The 14,111-nt window shown below is 35.6% G+C and overlaps 2 protein-coding genes across 8 annotated transcripts in view; both read left to right on the top strand.

Moving 5' to 3' along the window:
• Positions 1–12,405, top strand: part of LOC143229623 (uncharacterized) — a 43,119-nt gene extending 30,714 nt beyond the window's left edge. For all 7 annotated transcript variants that reach the window (XM_076462244.1, XM_076462327.1, XM_076462408.1 and 4 more), the window contains one exon: positions 10,584–12,405. In XM_076462244.1, coding sequence (XP_076318359.1) covers positions 10,584–10,861 — 278 coding nt within the window. In that variant the 3' untranslated portion in view covers positions 10,862–12,405. The remainder of the gene's footprint in view (positions 1–10,583) is intronic.
• Positions 10,967–12,405, top strand: LOC143229564 (uncharacterized). The gene has a single exon (XM_076462123.1). The coding sequence runs from the start codon at positions 10,967–10,969 to the stop codon at positions 11,996–11,998; it is 1,032 nt and encodes a 343-aa protein (XP_076318238.1). The 3' UTR covers positions 11,999–12,405.
• Positions 12,406–14,111: the final 1,706 nt, after the last annotated feature.

Raw genomic sequence — 14,111 nt, 5'->3', positions numbered from 1 at the left:
AATTCCCTAACTTCTCACAATTTTTCTGACTTTCTAACTATGCATCAAGAGCTGTTATGCATGCATCCAAGCTAGTCACTAATCTTCTCACTGGAATGTTGCTCTGGGTGAAAATAACAAATATCTGTTCAAAACACAGCATTAAGCAATATGCCATTTGATAGATGAAAACCTTGACTTTCTATCAGTTATATGTAATGTTTAAATAAATGTAAGAGGGAACTGTTAACTTACCCTGAAAGAGAGGATGTGACAGGAATGGTGTGATTTTGTATTGTAAGAGGGAACTGTTAACTTACCCTGAAAGAGAGGATGTGACAGGAATGGTGTGATTTTGTATTGTAAGAGGGAACTGTTAACTTACCCTGAAAGAGAGGATGTGACAGGAATGGTGTGATTTTGTATTGTAAGAGGGAACTGTTAACTTACCCTGAAAGAGAGGATGTGACAGGAATGGTGTGATTTTGTATTGTAAGAGGGAACTGTTAACTTACCCTGAAAGAGAGGATGTGACAGGAATGGTGTGATTTTGTATTGTAAGAGGGAACTGTTAACTTACCCTGAAAGAGAGGATGTGACAGGAATGGTGTGATTTTGTATTGTAAGAGGGAACTGTTAACTTACCCTGAAAGAGAGGATGTGACAGGAATGGTGTGATTTTGTATTGTAAGAGGGAACTGTTAACTTACCCTGAAAGAGAGGATGTGACAGGAATGGTGTGATTTTGTATTGTAAGAGGGAACTGTTAACTTACCCTGAAAGAGAGGATGTGACAGGAATGGTGTGATTTTGTATTGATGGCTCTGTAACCAAACAAATTGAAAGTTATGCAAATTATCATTCATCTGAGTAATACTGATACTAGAGTGAGTCAATTACATTTAATTTTTTACTCTTTCAAGGAAAGAAATAGAGAAGACAAGATGGCTAGAGAAATATGTCATATCTGTCTTACTGGGGAAAATTCATGATTTTGTAAAATATTTCCTTGTAGAATAAGGAAATTTGTATACTATTACAATATGGATTGTTAGCTAAAAGTTTGTACCTTACTAATTTGTATAATGTGAAAAATAAGTATCCTAATAAAATTTTGAAAAGGGTAGTAAAGGGTACCTTGGACAGAAGTAAGTTTTTGGGGTCACAAACTTGGCCAGTTTAACTGTGTTTGTAGTGAGATGGTCAAAAGACAAAATCTCTGCAAGGTGAACTCTGCAATTATTATTCAAAAGTGGTGCTGAAGCAATCTAGTGTGTGATTAACTTTTAAGGCATCATGGATGCAATCACAGGTGCCATTCACAGTTATAGTTAACAAGCCTTACAAAATATCCCTTAACATACACATAATAAGCAATAATACTCACTTTGTCTGCAATGTATTAAAACAATGATAACATAAATTTATGACCATAATGTGTCTTTTAGCTTGTGCCTAGTACAAGTTATAATAAAGCAAGTGTCATGGTATGCTTGTTTTAAAGACTTATCTGCAGGATGTACTTTTACATAACATCTAAGTTTATATTTGTCCATATTGACATCATGTTAGCCATTTAATAACAAATGCATGATTTGTTTCACATATTTGTACTTTTTTTTATGTGACAGATGTGGGCACCCTGATGCTATGAATGCAGCCTGTGTTCTATATATTATTATAGTCAAGGAGTATCTGCTCACCTTGTTAACAGACTGTTCAATTATTACATGGATGAGTAGTTACATTTTTGTTCCTTTGTCAGAAGAATTCTCTTTCACCTACCTATTTCTGAATGATACTGCTTGTCTGTGCTAGCTGTCGAGTCTTCTAATTGTTTTTCTCACACTTGCTCTGTATTTGCTTCGTCTAGACATCTTCTCCACCTCCTATCTCAATTCATCTCAGTTTTCACAAATGTGAATACATATAAAAGAAATCTCACTAACATTTGTGCTTCTCCTTTCCATCCTGCATGCAACATTCTTTGGGTTTTGGGAACTTTGGTTTCTCTTGCACCACTTATGCATTTAGTATGCAAACACATGGCTATTCCAGTTGAAATTGTGGGAATAGTGAAACATTTCTTGGCATCCATTGTCCTTGAATGTATACTTCCCTTCTTTTTTACAGCTTCCACTCTGATGGGCTGGAAGTGTTTCTGAATGACTGTGTGACCTTGGGTGGGTGAGCTGTGCAAAAGTGCTTAATCTGTATCAACATCCTGGGACTTTTAATGATTCACTAACATTTTCTCCTTTCTTCCCTCTTCTCATGGATTAGTTGTTCATGTTTTACTCTGTGAATTTCATAGTAACATCTTAGATGAACTATCAGGGAGATGCCTATTCTAGGTCTCTCTCTTTTTCCCTTACATTGAGCTTGGTGTTTTGAGCTTATTTATGTTGGATTTGTCTTATAGTTTGTGTGTCAGAGGTTTTTAACTTGGTCACATATCACTTTTCTTGACTGAATAGAGTTTTAACTACAGAGTGGTCTCTCTACCCTCAGATTGTTTCTTAGGTTTGCTCAGGAGAGCATGCCTCTTATTAATGTCTTTGCCACTCATAATACCAGACTTCCTCTTTTCAGGCCCTTAGTTTCTCATACTTTGTTCCTGGCAGTTGGTACTCTCACCAAGCACTGGTTGCACCTTTTTATGTATGGCTGTTGTCCTCTTCTGACACTTGTTAGGTACTGTTGGTGGCAACTCTGGCCAGCACTACCCAGGTTTACTGTGCTTTGTTAATTGGTATCCAAGTTCCCTTTTTCCCTGCCTTATTTTGACACAATCTTGCTCTAACAACATTCTCTTTCACCCAGAGGTGTTGTCCTTTCATCTTCACATGTAGGAGTTGTTCAGTCCAGAGGAATGGACTCTCCAATCATTAACCTTTTTCTTATTCTATTCATGTAAACTTTTTAACTTTGTCTATCTGTTAACAGAGTGGCAGGTATTTTGACACTGTATTGTTAGCTTATCCCATTTTGTTCCAGTCTTTCCTTCTTCACCAACTACTTTGTTCTATTCCCATGCTTGATTGGGACTTTGTTTTACACACTCTTATATATGCTTTTTTGAGTTGTTGACTTAAAGTTTCTTGTACCTTCTTTCTCTGAAGCCATTCTTCTTCTTCTTGGCTGTAGTTGTCATCATTCAAATGTGTAAGACTCTAAGTCATTAATGTTTCCTGCATTCTCTCTCACTGTTTAATTCCAGCAGCTTCAGCTGCTTGAAAGGTTTTCTTTAGACATTGCATTAATTCATCAGTTCTCTCACTGTTAGATCTTATTTTCACTGACCCTTGGATAAGATCCTTCAAGCTGCTGAAATGTGATTGAAACCTCTCATATTTGTTTTCCATTGTCTTCATCATTTAGTTATTTTGTCTTCTGTGTAGAATTTTGACTTGTTTTAGTCACTGTTATTCAAGTGAACTACATACTATTTTTGAGAAGAGTAACTACATATTCTCTTTTCTCTTCTATAGTATCCTGCCAGGTGGCTGGTGTTTGCCTCCATGGTATGCTTATTTCCCAAAATCCACATTGGCCTGGGATAATAGAAATTGCTCAACCCATCTTCTCTGGCTCTTCTGCAAGATTACATGTGTTATCATTATGGTATTAAACAATTTTCTCAATCATCCAATTCAGACTGCATCTTTCTATGGACTATTGTGAATAAAGCCAACATCATAAAAGTATCTGTCCACTTCTTTGGCTTTTGCCTGCTGGCTTTTAAAAGTAAGGATTTGTAGTTACTCATTCCATTGTTTCCAGTAGCAGACCTTTCTGGCAGTCTTCTGATAAGGATGTGGGCACTGGTTCAGCTCTTCCCACTGTGAATTATTCCTCTGGCTCTGGTGTGGTGAATTTTGGAAAGATCCTCACCAACTGTGCAGGTCACCTCTCAAATAGGTAGTGTACTTTCTTCCTGTAGTAAGAGACTTTCCTTTTGAGTTGAGATATGATGCTTTCCTTACAGCATGATTGTGTCTAACCACACCACACTACACTACACTTGCTGGTCATATTTAATTTCTGACCATACCTGCAAAATTTGAGACTCTTTTTGACCTCTGTTACATTTCTTTCTGGGCAAAGAGTATACCCAGGTTGTGACAAGATGTATCCCATGGGAGGGCTCTTATGAAGCTCCTGCCATCAAGTATTACACTGTATGGGCTTTCCTTAAGGCACTTTTTGAAGGGAGTTCATTTTTGTTTAATGTTTGCACTGGCCCATCTACTATTTCTATGTATTATTTTAGCTATTTTGTGTGTGGAGGTGAAGTATTATCTTGGAAGATAGCATTTTTCTTACCTGATAATGTATTTCCAATATATACTCATCTTCCCACTTTTCCTTCTTACTTCCAGTGCAATTTTTTTCATACCTTGTTTAAGAATAAAGTTATTTTAGCCATAAGTGATAAGTAGGAGTTACTGTGCAACTACAATGTGTTGCTATACACCATTGCACTTCATATTAACTATTACTTTTTAGGTCTGAATTAGCTCAATATTAGGGGAAGCAAATCCCCTAGGCTGATGTATAAAGGATCAAACTATTCTTTGTTCAAAGGTATCTTTAGGAAGTACATTTAAGAAAAATGTTAACAGGTGTAGAATAAGCTACATAAGAAATGTAGTGTCTTTAGAATAAGCTACATAAGAAATGTAGTGTTTATGAAGAAGTAACATAGTTTGTGTAGAGTAAGGTATGTAATATCTGTAACAAAACATATACAAATATAGTGTATATAAAGTAAACTACATAAAAAATATAGTGTCTGTAGAGGAAGCTGTATAAATAATTATTTGTAGAGTAAGCCATGTACGAATTACAATGTCCGATACAGTACTTTAATTATTTTCACAATATAGCTAGTTGGTCTTGATCAGTGCTGCTCTCTATATGCAAACTTTCTTGCATGCCACATCCTTTAGCTCCCATGTACCATATGATCAATGAGGTTTACTGTACCTTGCATTTAGATCATCATGCAACAACATTCCACCAGTGGGAGTGCAACACCCATTTCCAGTGCATGAGACTCCCTCCATTGGGATTGCAACACCCAATGCATGAGACTCCCTCTGTTCAATTCTAACATTCTCATTTGGTAGTAATCTAGTGATTTAATTTTTTATTTTACACAGAGCAGTGATTTAACTTATTCTTTTTTGTTTCTGTATTTTTTGTGTGGAATAGCTTACCCTCATTTATCAGATTTTTCTCTCTCTTTTTTTTTGACTTGTTCATCATCCATAATGAATTTTGAAATTAATATCACTACCTTTCATATTCTTCCAACTACTTCCTTTCAAAGACTTCAGGTCAGATGTTTCTACTGAGGTTTTTTTGGCTATCATTCATTGGGAGATGATTGTTATACAAGTTAGCCTTCTTTTCCTAATAATTTCAACTTCCTCTTGAGTCTTCCATGATAAGGAGGATTCATTTCTTCACCTGTATTCCTAGGCCTCTTCTGCAGAATCTGCTACCTATTGAGCTTATTTTGGATATTTTTCAGATGTGTTCAGTTTTATCCATTTAATGATTCTGTTCTTTCCTTAGAGTATCTTCTTTTTTCTCCTCCAGACATCAGGGATCACACTGAGCCCTTTGTTTCTTAGCTGAGAGTGATGGTGCTAGCATGCCTCACCTTCCACGGGCATAAATAGTGACAAAACTTGTGTCATACATTGGCTTTACTCTTCCTATAAAAGTTTTCCGTGACAAAGTTTTTCTGTGTTAATATCATTAATAAATTTACTCTAATTTCACATTTCTAATACTCAAAATGACAGTAAATAAATTGTAGCTAAGTTCATATTCAACAGTGTTTTATAGGACAATTTTTCATGTTCAGGTACTATACTGAAAAAACAGAGGCATAACAGTTTTTAGCTTATTTTAAGTAGGACATGTATGCAACATCTCCGTAAATTTCACAAACATGTTGTCTTTGGTGGTGAAGTAACCTACCCTGTGCATCTTTATTCAAAATCATTGATTATTTTCTAATATTTTATCACTTATAAAATAAAAATAAATTGAGTAAGGCCCATTTTTTTCAAATGTTGATAAACAGGGGTGAATTTTAAGGATATATGAGGAATTACTGAATACTGTGTAACATTTACAAAGATAACACATATACGAAGTATGACATGCTTTGGATCAGTTTCTTTATATTGTATGGAACCAACTCTTCATAACCCATTTGTACAATTCTACAGTATCAGTTTTTTTATCAATCAACCAAGGGGTATCTACTCTCTTTGTGGTCAAACATTAGAACTCCTCTGATAGATTGTTTAGGCAGAGTATTCATGATGAAACTTTGCAGTGCATTCTAGAAAGTTTCATTAGAACTCACATACTGGGTATACATCTCCTTGTATGTCATGTTCCAGGTGCTTTCAATTTCATGGTGGATAATCTGTTTAGACCAGATAAGATTTATTACATGGACTGGTTTCTTGACTCTCAGATTGTCCGGTGGTTAAATAGTCAGTGGAGTATTCCTCATCTGCCACCTTCCTCAACAGAAAATTACCTCCTTTTTATTTTTGTAGTCACTGGTTCTTCATCCTGAGATCCAAGACTGGACCAACAGATACCTTTGTTTGTTCTTCCATCCAACTTCTTCTTCAGTTGATTTCAGTCATTCATACCACTTTGCATCAAATCCTTCTGATTAATCCATAAGCACAAGCCTGGTTTCCTCATTTTATTCAGCTCTAAACTTACCCCTATGTTAACTCTATCCTTACCCTGTTAATCTTGGTCACTGATTCTTCATCTCGTCCTTCATGTCCTTTGACTTTACATCTGGAATTTATCAGATCTCTGGGAAGGAGATCCAGATTGTCTAGACATGTCATTTCCCTTTTAGCATGTTCCATTTACCTTTCCTCTGTTAAGGTTTATCAGTATAAATTAATGTCTTCTGACATTGTCTTTGAATAAGGTTTTTTCTCCTTTCTGATTTATAGTTCCTGTTCTTTCAGATTTACTCACTTGGCTGTTTGATCATGAAACTTCTATCTTTTCCATAGCTGGTTATCAAGCAGTCTTGTCCAACATCTTTCCTTTTTCTTAGTAATGTTTGGTATGTTTTTTCCCTACCATCTCCCTATGCTTGATTTTCTTCTTTATCCATGGCCCTCCCCCATCATGCAGCCCTTCTTGATTTTAATGTCAGTATTGTTTTTCACTGCCTACACTATCTCTTGTTGAACCATTGCTCTCATGTTACTTATTTCACTTATCCCTTTAGACTTATTTCCTACACTTTTTATGCTGTGAGTGTTATCAGTCTGATAGCTTTGCTATTGATATTTTACATACATTGTACCATTCAACATATGTTCTCCTTCTTCTGGATCTATCTGCCCTTCCCAAAAGTACAATGGCACATGAGAGACATTCTTCATTCTTGCTGATTTAACTTCCATCCATTTTCAACCTTTATTCCCAGTCTGATCCAGATAGACTCCTATGTCCCATTCATGCTCTTTGTTGTTACATTGTCCATATGGCTTCCTTTTGTGATTCCTGTTCCTGCCTTTTTATCCCCTGGTAACAACCCTTTGTATGTGTCTTTTCTCCTTCTGCCCTTACAAATTGGATTTAGCAATGTTCTTCCCTGCCTTTAACTTCCCAAAATCTGTTCCAGATGTTGTTGCATTAAATCAAGCACTTTACCTTTTCCCTGTCTGGTAGAGGAATTTCTTCAGGCAGGCATGTGGATTAGACCTCATACATTCATCTCCCACTGTCTTCATTAGGTGGCTATTTTTTCCTCATTAGGGTATTATCTTCTGTCTTTCACCACCTGTTACAGCATTGGTGAGGCTATAACTAGGATATTTTTTCTATATATTTCTGTGTACTTTTTTCCTTTTAGTGGCAAGCATTGCTTACCCAAGTATGATATCTGTTTCTCAAATCTGCATTGTACAGCCAGGATTGTCTACCCATGGCTGGTAACACACATTGTCGAGTTGTGGTCTTCCACAACATCACTAGTAAGTTTCCTCACAATACAAATGCTTCATAAGTATGCCTATTCTGCATTGTCTACCCATGGCTGGTAACACACATTGTCGAGTTGTGGTCTTCCACAACATCACTAGTAAGTTTCCTCACAATACAAATGCTTCATAAGTATGCCTATTCTGCATTGTCAGCCAGGATTGTCTACCCATGGCTGGTAACACACATTGTCGAGTTGTGGTCTTCCACAACATCACTAGTAAGTTTCCTCACAATACAAATGCTTCATAAGTATGCAATACAAATGCTTCATAAGTATATGCCTATTCTGGATTGTCTACCAATGGCTGGTAACACACATTGTCGAGTTGTGGTCTTCCACAACATCACTAGTAAGTTTCCTCACAATACAAATGCTTCATAAGTATGCCTATTCTGGATTGTACTAACCCATGGCCTTGCATGGGTAAAGTGGAAGGGGATAGCTACCCATTCCTTCAGTTGAATAAATGAGGGACAGTCTGGTTTTCAAAATAGCCATCTGTTGTACTGTGTCCAGTGTCAACATTCCTCAAGACTCTCCACAACATTTTATCCCCCCTCGTTCTTCTGTTGAAGTATGGAAGTTCCTGACACTTTCTAGTTCCAAACTGCTGAATAGTGGATCATGAAGGAGTTATACTGAATGTGATCACTTCCATTCAGTTTTAAGGATAGGGTGGTGGTCGTCTGGTGTAGATGACATTCTATCGTTCAATCATGTGCTCAGCCTCCTTGTAGTGCATCCTAGAGGTTGATGTTTTGGCTGTTTTCTATGCAGTTCTCTCTGGAGGATGAGGTTGCATATATTTTCTAGAGGTGATCCACTTCTTTGCAGTAGAGCCAAGAGGATAGCATTGCACTCCATCTACTGTGCAGTCTTCCTGCAGGAATGTTGTTGCACAGATTTCACAAAAAGACACTCCAACTTTTGTATAGTTTGGTCAGGAGGGTGAGCTTACATACATTTTACAGAAGCAAACCACTTCTGTCATGGAAATTAATCTTGTGCCCCAGCTTTTTTGTGGTCTTATTTAGAGGAAGTTGTTGCTTTGGAATAGATCCATTGCATTTCAGTTCTGATTGGGATCCTTATTTTACTGTTGGTTGAATATTAGTTCCCAGTGAGTGATTTTGAATTAAAGATAGACCAATCAACATCAATCTGTTGGTTGTGATTCTTCATCCTAACTCCAGTTTCATGATTTTGCCTCATATTCTCCACCTCCATGTTGTGTATACAAGACAACATTGGTGTCTACTTAAATGTTCTTTGTGATTTTATCTGGAAGATGATGATGTTTGGGGTGAAGGTTCTTCCTCTGGTGATTTTATATAGTTTCACACACAAGCACTGTTTCATAGCTTGATTTGAAAAGTATGCATCTTCCTTTCATTTTACTCACTTGAGATGCAGACAGTGTGGACTCTCCTCCTACCAGATATCAGATGTGTTATTCCCAATATTGCTTGGTTTTGGACTGGAGTTGACCAACCATGGATGCTCTAACATGCCCTAGCCACTCTGCACCTTGTGGTACAGCCATTTTGGTTTTTTCCCACATTCTTGTCTGTGATTGGTTCTTCTTGAGTCATTCTTCACTGGAATTGAGATATAATGTGGTTTGAACTTGCACACACCTTATTTTTCATTTCCTTTTTTTGTGTGTTTACCAATTTCTACTCATGTATGTGACAGCTATTTCTACAATGGACCTTGAGTATACCTGGTGCAGAAGTACAATCTCCCATGTGTTCCATACCCAGTGGGTGTTCCTTTCCCTGCTGGGGTCATTTGCCATGGTTATTCTTCAGATACATTCATAGGATACTGTTCTATATCCCTCACATTGTCTCCTCCACCTATTCAAAGTGCAATTCTAGCCATACATATGAGAGGAAGTAAGGTATACATATGAGAGGAAGTAAGGTATAGGATGGAAAATTATTACTTCTGAAAAAAAATCTGATAAATACTTACCTGCACTCTCACTTTTCACTCTTTCTATCCATTTAAAACCAATACTTTCTTTCTGCCTAATCTCAAAATGATGGGTTGAGATGGTTTGTCACACTGTTATTAGTGTAGGTTTGTTTAATGATGATTTATAAGACAGTAGACAGTACCAAAAGAATTCTATATAAAGGGCAGCACTTAACAATAATAACTAGCTATATATATGAAAGTAAATTCCTTTTGAAAATATATTTTCAGAGTAGGAAACTATTAATGTCTGTGGAGTAATCTATATAATAACTATAGAGGCAGTATAATTACTTGTGTAACAAACATAGTGTGTGTGTGTGTATGTATGGCAATTTGCATAAGAAATTTAGTGTACTTGCTGTAATAATGCTCACATTTTGTCATTTTTACTTACTGTTTTTTTACCATAGCATTTTTTTTCAAAGCACACTTAGGTTTAGGGTATTGGTTTGTGTGTATATTTCTTCTCTTTGTGAAAACAAATAAACATTTGATGATAACTGTGTGCATGTAATAACATTGAACAAAGATGCTTTTATTTATTATACGTAATCTATTTTGATTTTAGATACAAAGATGCATGAAAAAATATTTATTGAACATCAGCAAAAAGAGCATGAAAAGATACATACTGATGTTAAAAATGACAATTATGAAGTATTTGGTAAAACAGTTATAAATGAAAGTCTCCTAGGAAGTCATGAGAAGTTGCATTCTGTGAAGAAATCTTGTATTTGTGCAGTGTGTGGCAAAGGATTCACATATAAAAGTAACTTGGAGTATCATGAGCACATACACACTGGAGATAAAACATACAGTTGTGCAGTATGTGGTAAAAAATTATAAGTGAAAGTCTCCTAAGAAATCATCAGAAGTTGCACTGTGTGGAGAAATCCTATATGTGTTCAGTATGTGGTAAAGGATTTGCATATAAAAGTAACTTAGAGTATCATGAGCAGATACATACTGGGGATAAAACACAGTTGTGCAATATGTGGTAAAAAATTTATAAGTGAAAGTTTTCTAAGAAGTCATGAGAAGTTGCATTCTATAGGGAGACCTTACATTTGTTCAGTTTGTGGTAAAGGATTTGCATATAAGAGTAACTTAGAGTATCATGAGCAGATACATACTGGAGAAAAGCCATACAGTTGTGCAATATGTGGTAAAGGATTTGCACATAAAAGTAACTTAAATCATCACGAGCATATACACACTGGAGAGAAGCCATATAGTTGTGCAATATGTGGGAAAGGACTAACTAAAAATGGTCTGAAAATTCACGAGAAAACGCACACTGGTGAAAAGCCGTACAGTTGTGCAATATGTGGTAAACAATTTGTAAGTAAAAGTAACCTAACAAAACATGACAGGATACATACAGGTGAGAAACTTAACCATTGTGTTGTATGTGGTAAAGAATTTTTAAGTAAAAGTAACTTGAAGAGTCATGAAAAAATACATACTGGGGAGAAGCCTTACAGTTGTGTATTGTGTTCTAAACAGTTTTTAAGTAAAAGTAAGTTAAAAATTCATGAGCAAATACATACTGGGGAGAAACCATATAGTTGTGTAGTATGTGGTAAAGAATTTTCAAGTAAAACAGGTCAAACAAATCATGAGAAGATACACACTGGGAAGAAACCACACTGCTGTTTAGTATGTGGTAAACAGTTTGTAAGTAAAACTTACTTAAGTAGTCATGAGAAGGTACATACTGGTGAGAAACCCTACATTTGTGTTGTATGTGGTAAAGATTTTTCAAGCAAAACAGGTCAAACAAATCATGAGAAGATACATGCTGGGAAAAAACTACACAGTTGTTTAGTGTGTGGTAAACAGTTTGTAAGTAAAAGTTACTTAAAAACACATGAACAGATACACACAGGGGAGAAGCCCCAAATTTGTGTTATATGTGGTAAACAATTTGCAAGTAAAGGTAACTTGAAAAGACATGAGAAGATGCACATGGAGGAATCTTAGAGCTTTGTAAGTAGGTTAGTAAAGTGTAATTGCATCATCTAGGGTATTAAAATTATATCACTACAACTCAGAATTGAAAAGTTCAACCACAACTATGTATTATGTTATAATTTAATTTTACAAAATGCAAGTGACATGTGTAATGCACAGTGTATATTAATGAAGAGGACTGTTGAACATTGCTGATAAAAGGATTTGTGTAGAATACATAAATAAACTACAGGTACTGTTTCCTTAGTGTATTATAATTGGAATTCAAATCAGATAACTGTATGTTATAAACAAAGTGCTCAGCCTATAACCTGAAGATCTAATGAGATGTAAACATGTTATAGAAGAGAAAAGTGATATATATTTGAAAATATAATGTGAAACTAAAATAATAAAAGTTGCTTGATTAACTAAAATGTTGTGTTTTTTATAATGCCATCTCTCCTGGAAATGTTTACATGGACATAAAATTTATGTTTTTTCTTTACTTAATAAGCTATGACAAATTAAACTTGTTATATAAGAATAGAAATGTGGAAATATGTGATTGTTGTTTTGCTGATTCATACAATTGTTTGCACAAGAATATTGTTGTATATCAAATAAAGCCTAATCGTTTTTCCCATCATAATCTTGCTGTACCCCACCTTTAACATGTTAACATGACCGATGGTACTAAGTTTACTGTTCCCTTGTATGATGAAAATGTACCATGGTTGTGTTAATTGTGTAAATTGTGTTCATTTTAAACTAATTGATCAGTTTTATTTTGTTTTTCTTGCATCAAATTATAAGCTTGGAATTAAAAAATGTAGTGTAAATAACTGAATATTAACCTGTACTTTTAAAATTGAAGCCTCCCCATTTCAATTCTCTTGAATATTTCAAAACTGTAACTTTAGTAAACATCCAAGCAACAAAAACAAAAAGCCAGAAAATGATGTTCAAAGTTTGACCTTCCAAACTCGCTAGCATTTTACCTTCCTGTGGTCTTAACCATCTGTACGTACACTAGATTAAAGATACATTTTAATAGTTTAGGTTTTTGTTGTTTAAATATATAGTAGTCAAATACGAAGATGATTTCTGCATGATTGCTGAATGATCAAATCAACATCAGGAAATGTAAGTAACTAATCTGTGTATTAAAGTTCATTAAGATTTAAGCTTGAGTAAGAAAGTAAAGAAATGAACAAGAGAATATTTACATAGACTTATAGTTACCTCTACTGGATTAATGAATATTCTGAAGATCTGTATGTCCAGTTTGTTACAATTCTAAGCCAGCAATGTCAGATATATTTGTAGCTATGTATTTGTTCTTGGCCATGGTGTTATTGAGATACTGCTAACATTAGTGTTGGCATCTGTTATTTTCCCTCAACTTGCCTTTTATCGTTCTAGTGTACACCTGGAAAACGGACTGCTTATAACTGCAAACCTTCATATTTCCATATTTGACATTTGACAGGCTTAGGTGATTCTGCTCATTTGATTGACAGAAAACAGCCTATTTCATGCATGTATTTTGTAATTGCATCACGTTGTATTGATTCTCTACATTCTGTATTAAGTAAAGCACAGAACACCACTTGTGCCAGTGGAGATACAACTATTCCTGATACATAATGTTATGCACTCCATTGTACTGGACTCAATTCAACTGACAACATATGACTCTTGTAGAGTATCACCTCACTTGTTGCCACTAGCTGATAATTGCCCAGTTCATTGATTTCAAGAATTACAACACTAGGTCTGAGGTCAGAAAAAACTAAACTGTATTTGTGAACAACACATCCAAGGCATAGCAGATCTACTTTTTCACTTGCTTCTAGTTTATCACCATTTAACAGAGTAATTGGTCTCTGGTTTAGAATAGCAGGACCAAGAGCAATGTGTGGTAACTTATTACACAGTCCTTTACGACTGCAGGTGTTTTCATGAGCTGTGGTCAACATCACAGGGTACCTTTCAACAAAGAGAGTTTCAGTGTATCATAGTTCATAGTCCTTACTCTTTGGTTCTCATGGCCCTTTTCCATTGAAAAAACAGCTGTAGTCGGTGGATGCAACTCATAAGAATTGTGCATGGTCCTCAGCTAGTTGTTAATGGAATTGAC

Source organism: Tachypleus tridentatus, chromosome 1 (genome assembly GCF_004210375.1).
Source record: "Tachypleus tridentatus isolate NWPU-2018 chromosome 1, ASM421037v1, whole genome shotgun sequence".
NCBI lineage: Eukaryota > Metazoa > Arthropoda > Merostomata > Xiphosura > Limulidae > Tachypleus > Tachypleus tridentatus.
Note: the sequence above shows the minus strand (reverse complement) of the source record. Positions and strands in the feature narration are given on the sequence as shown.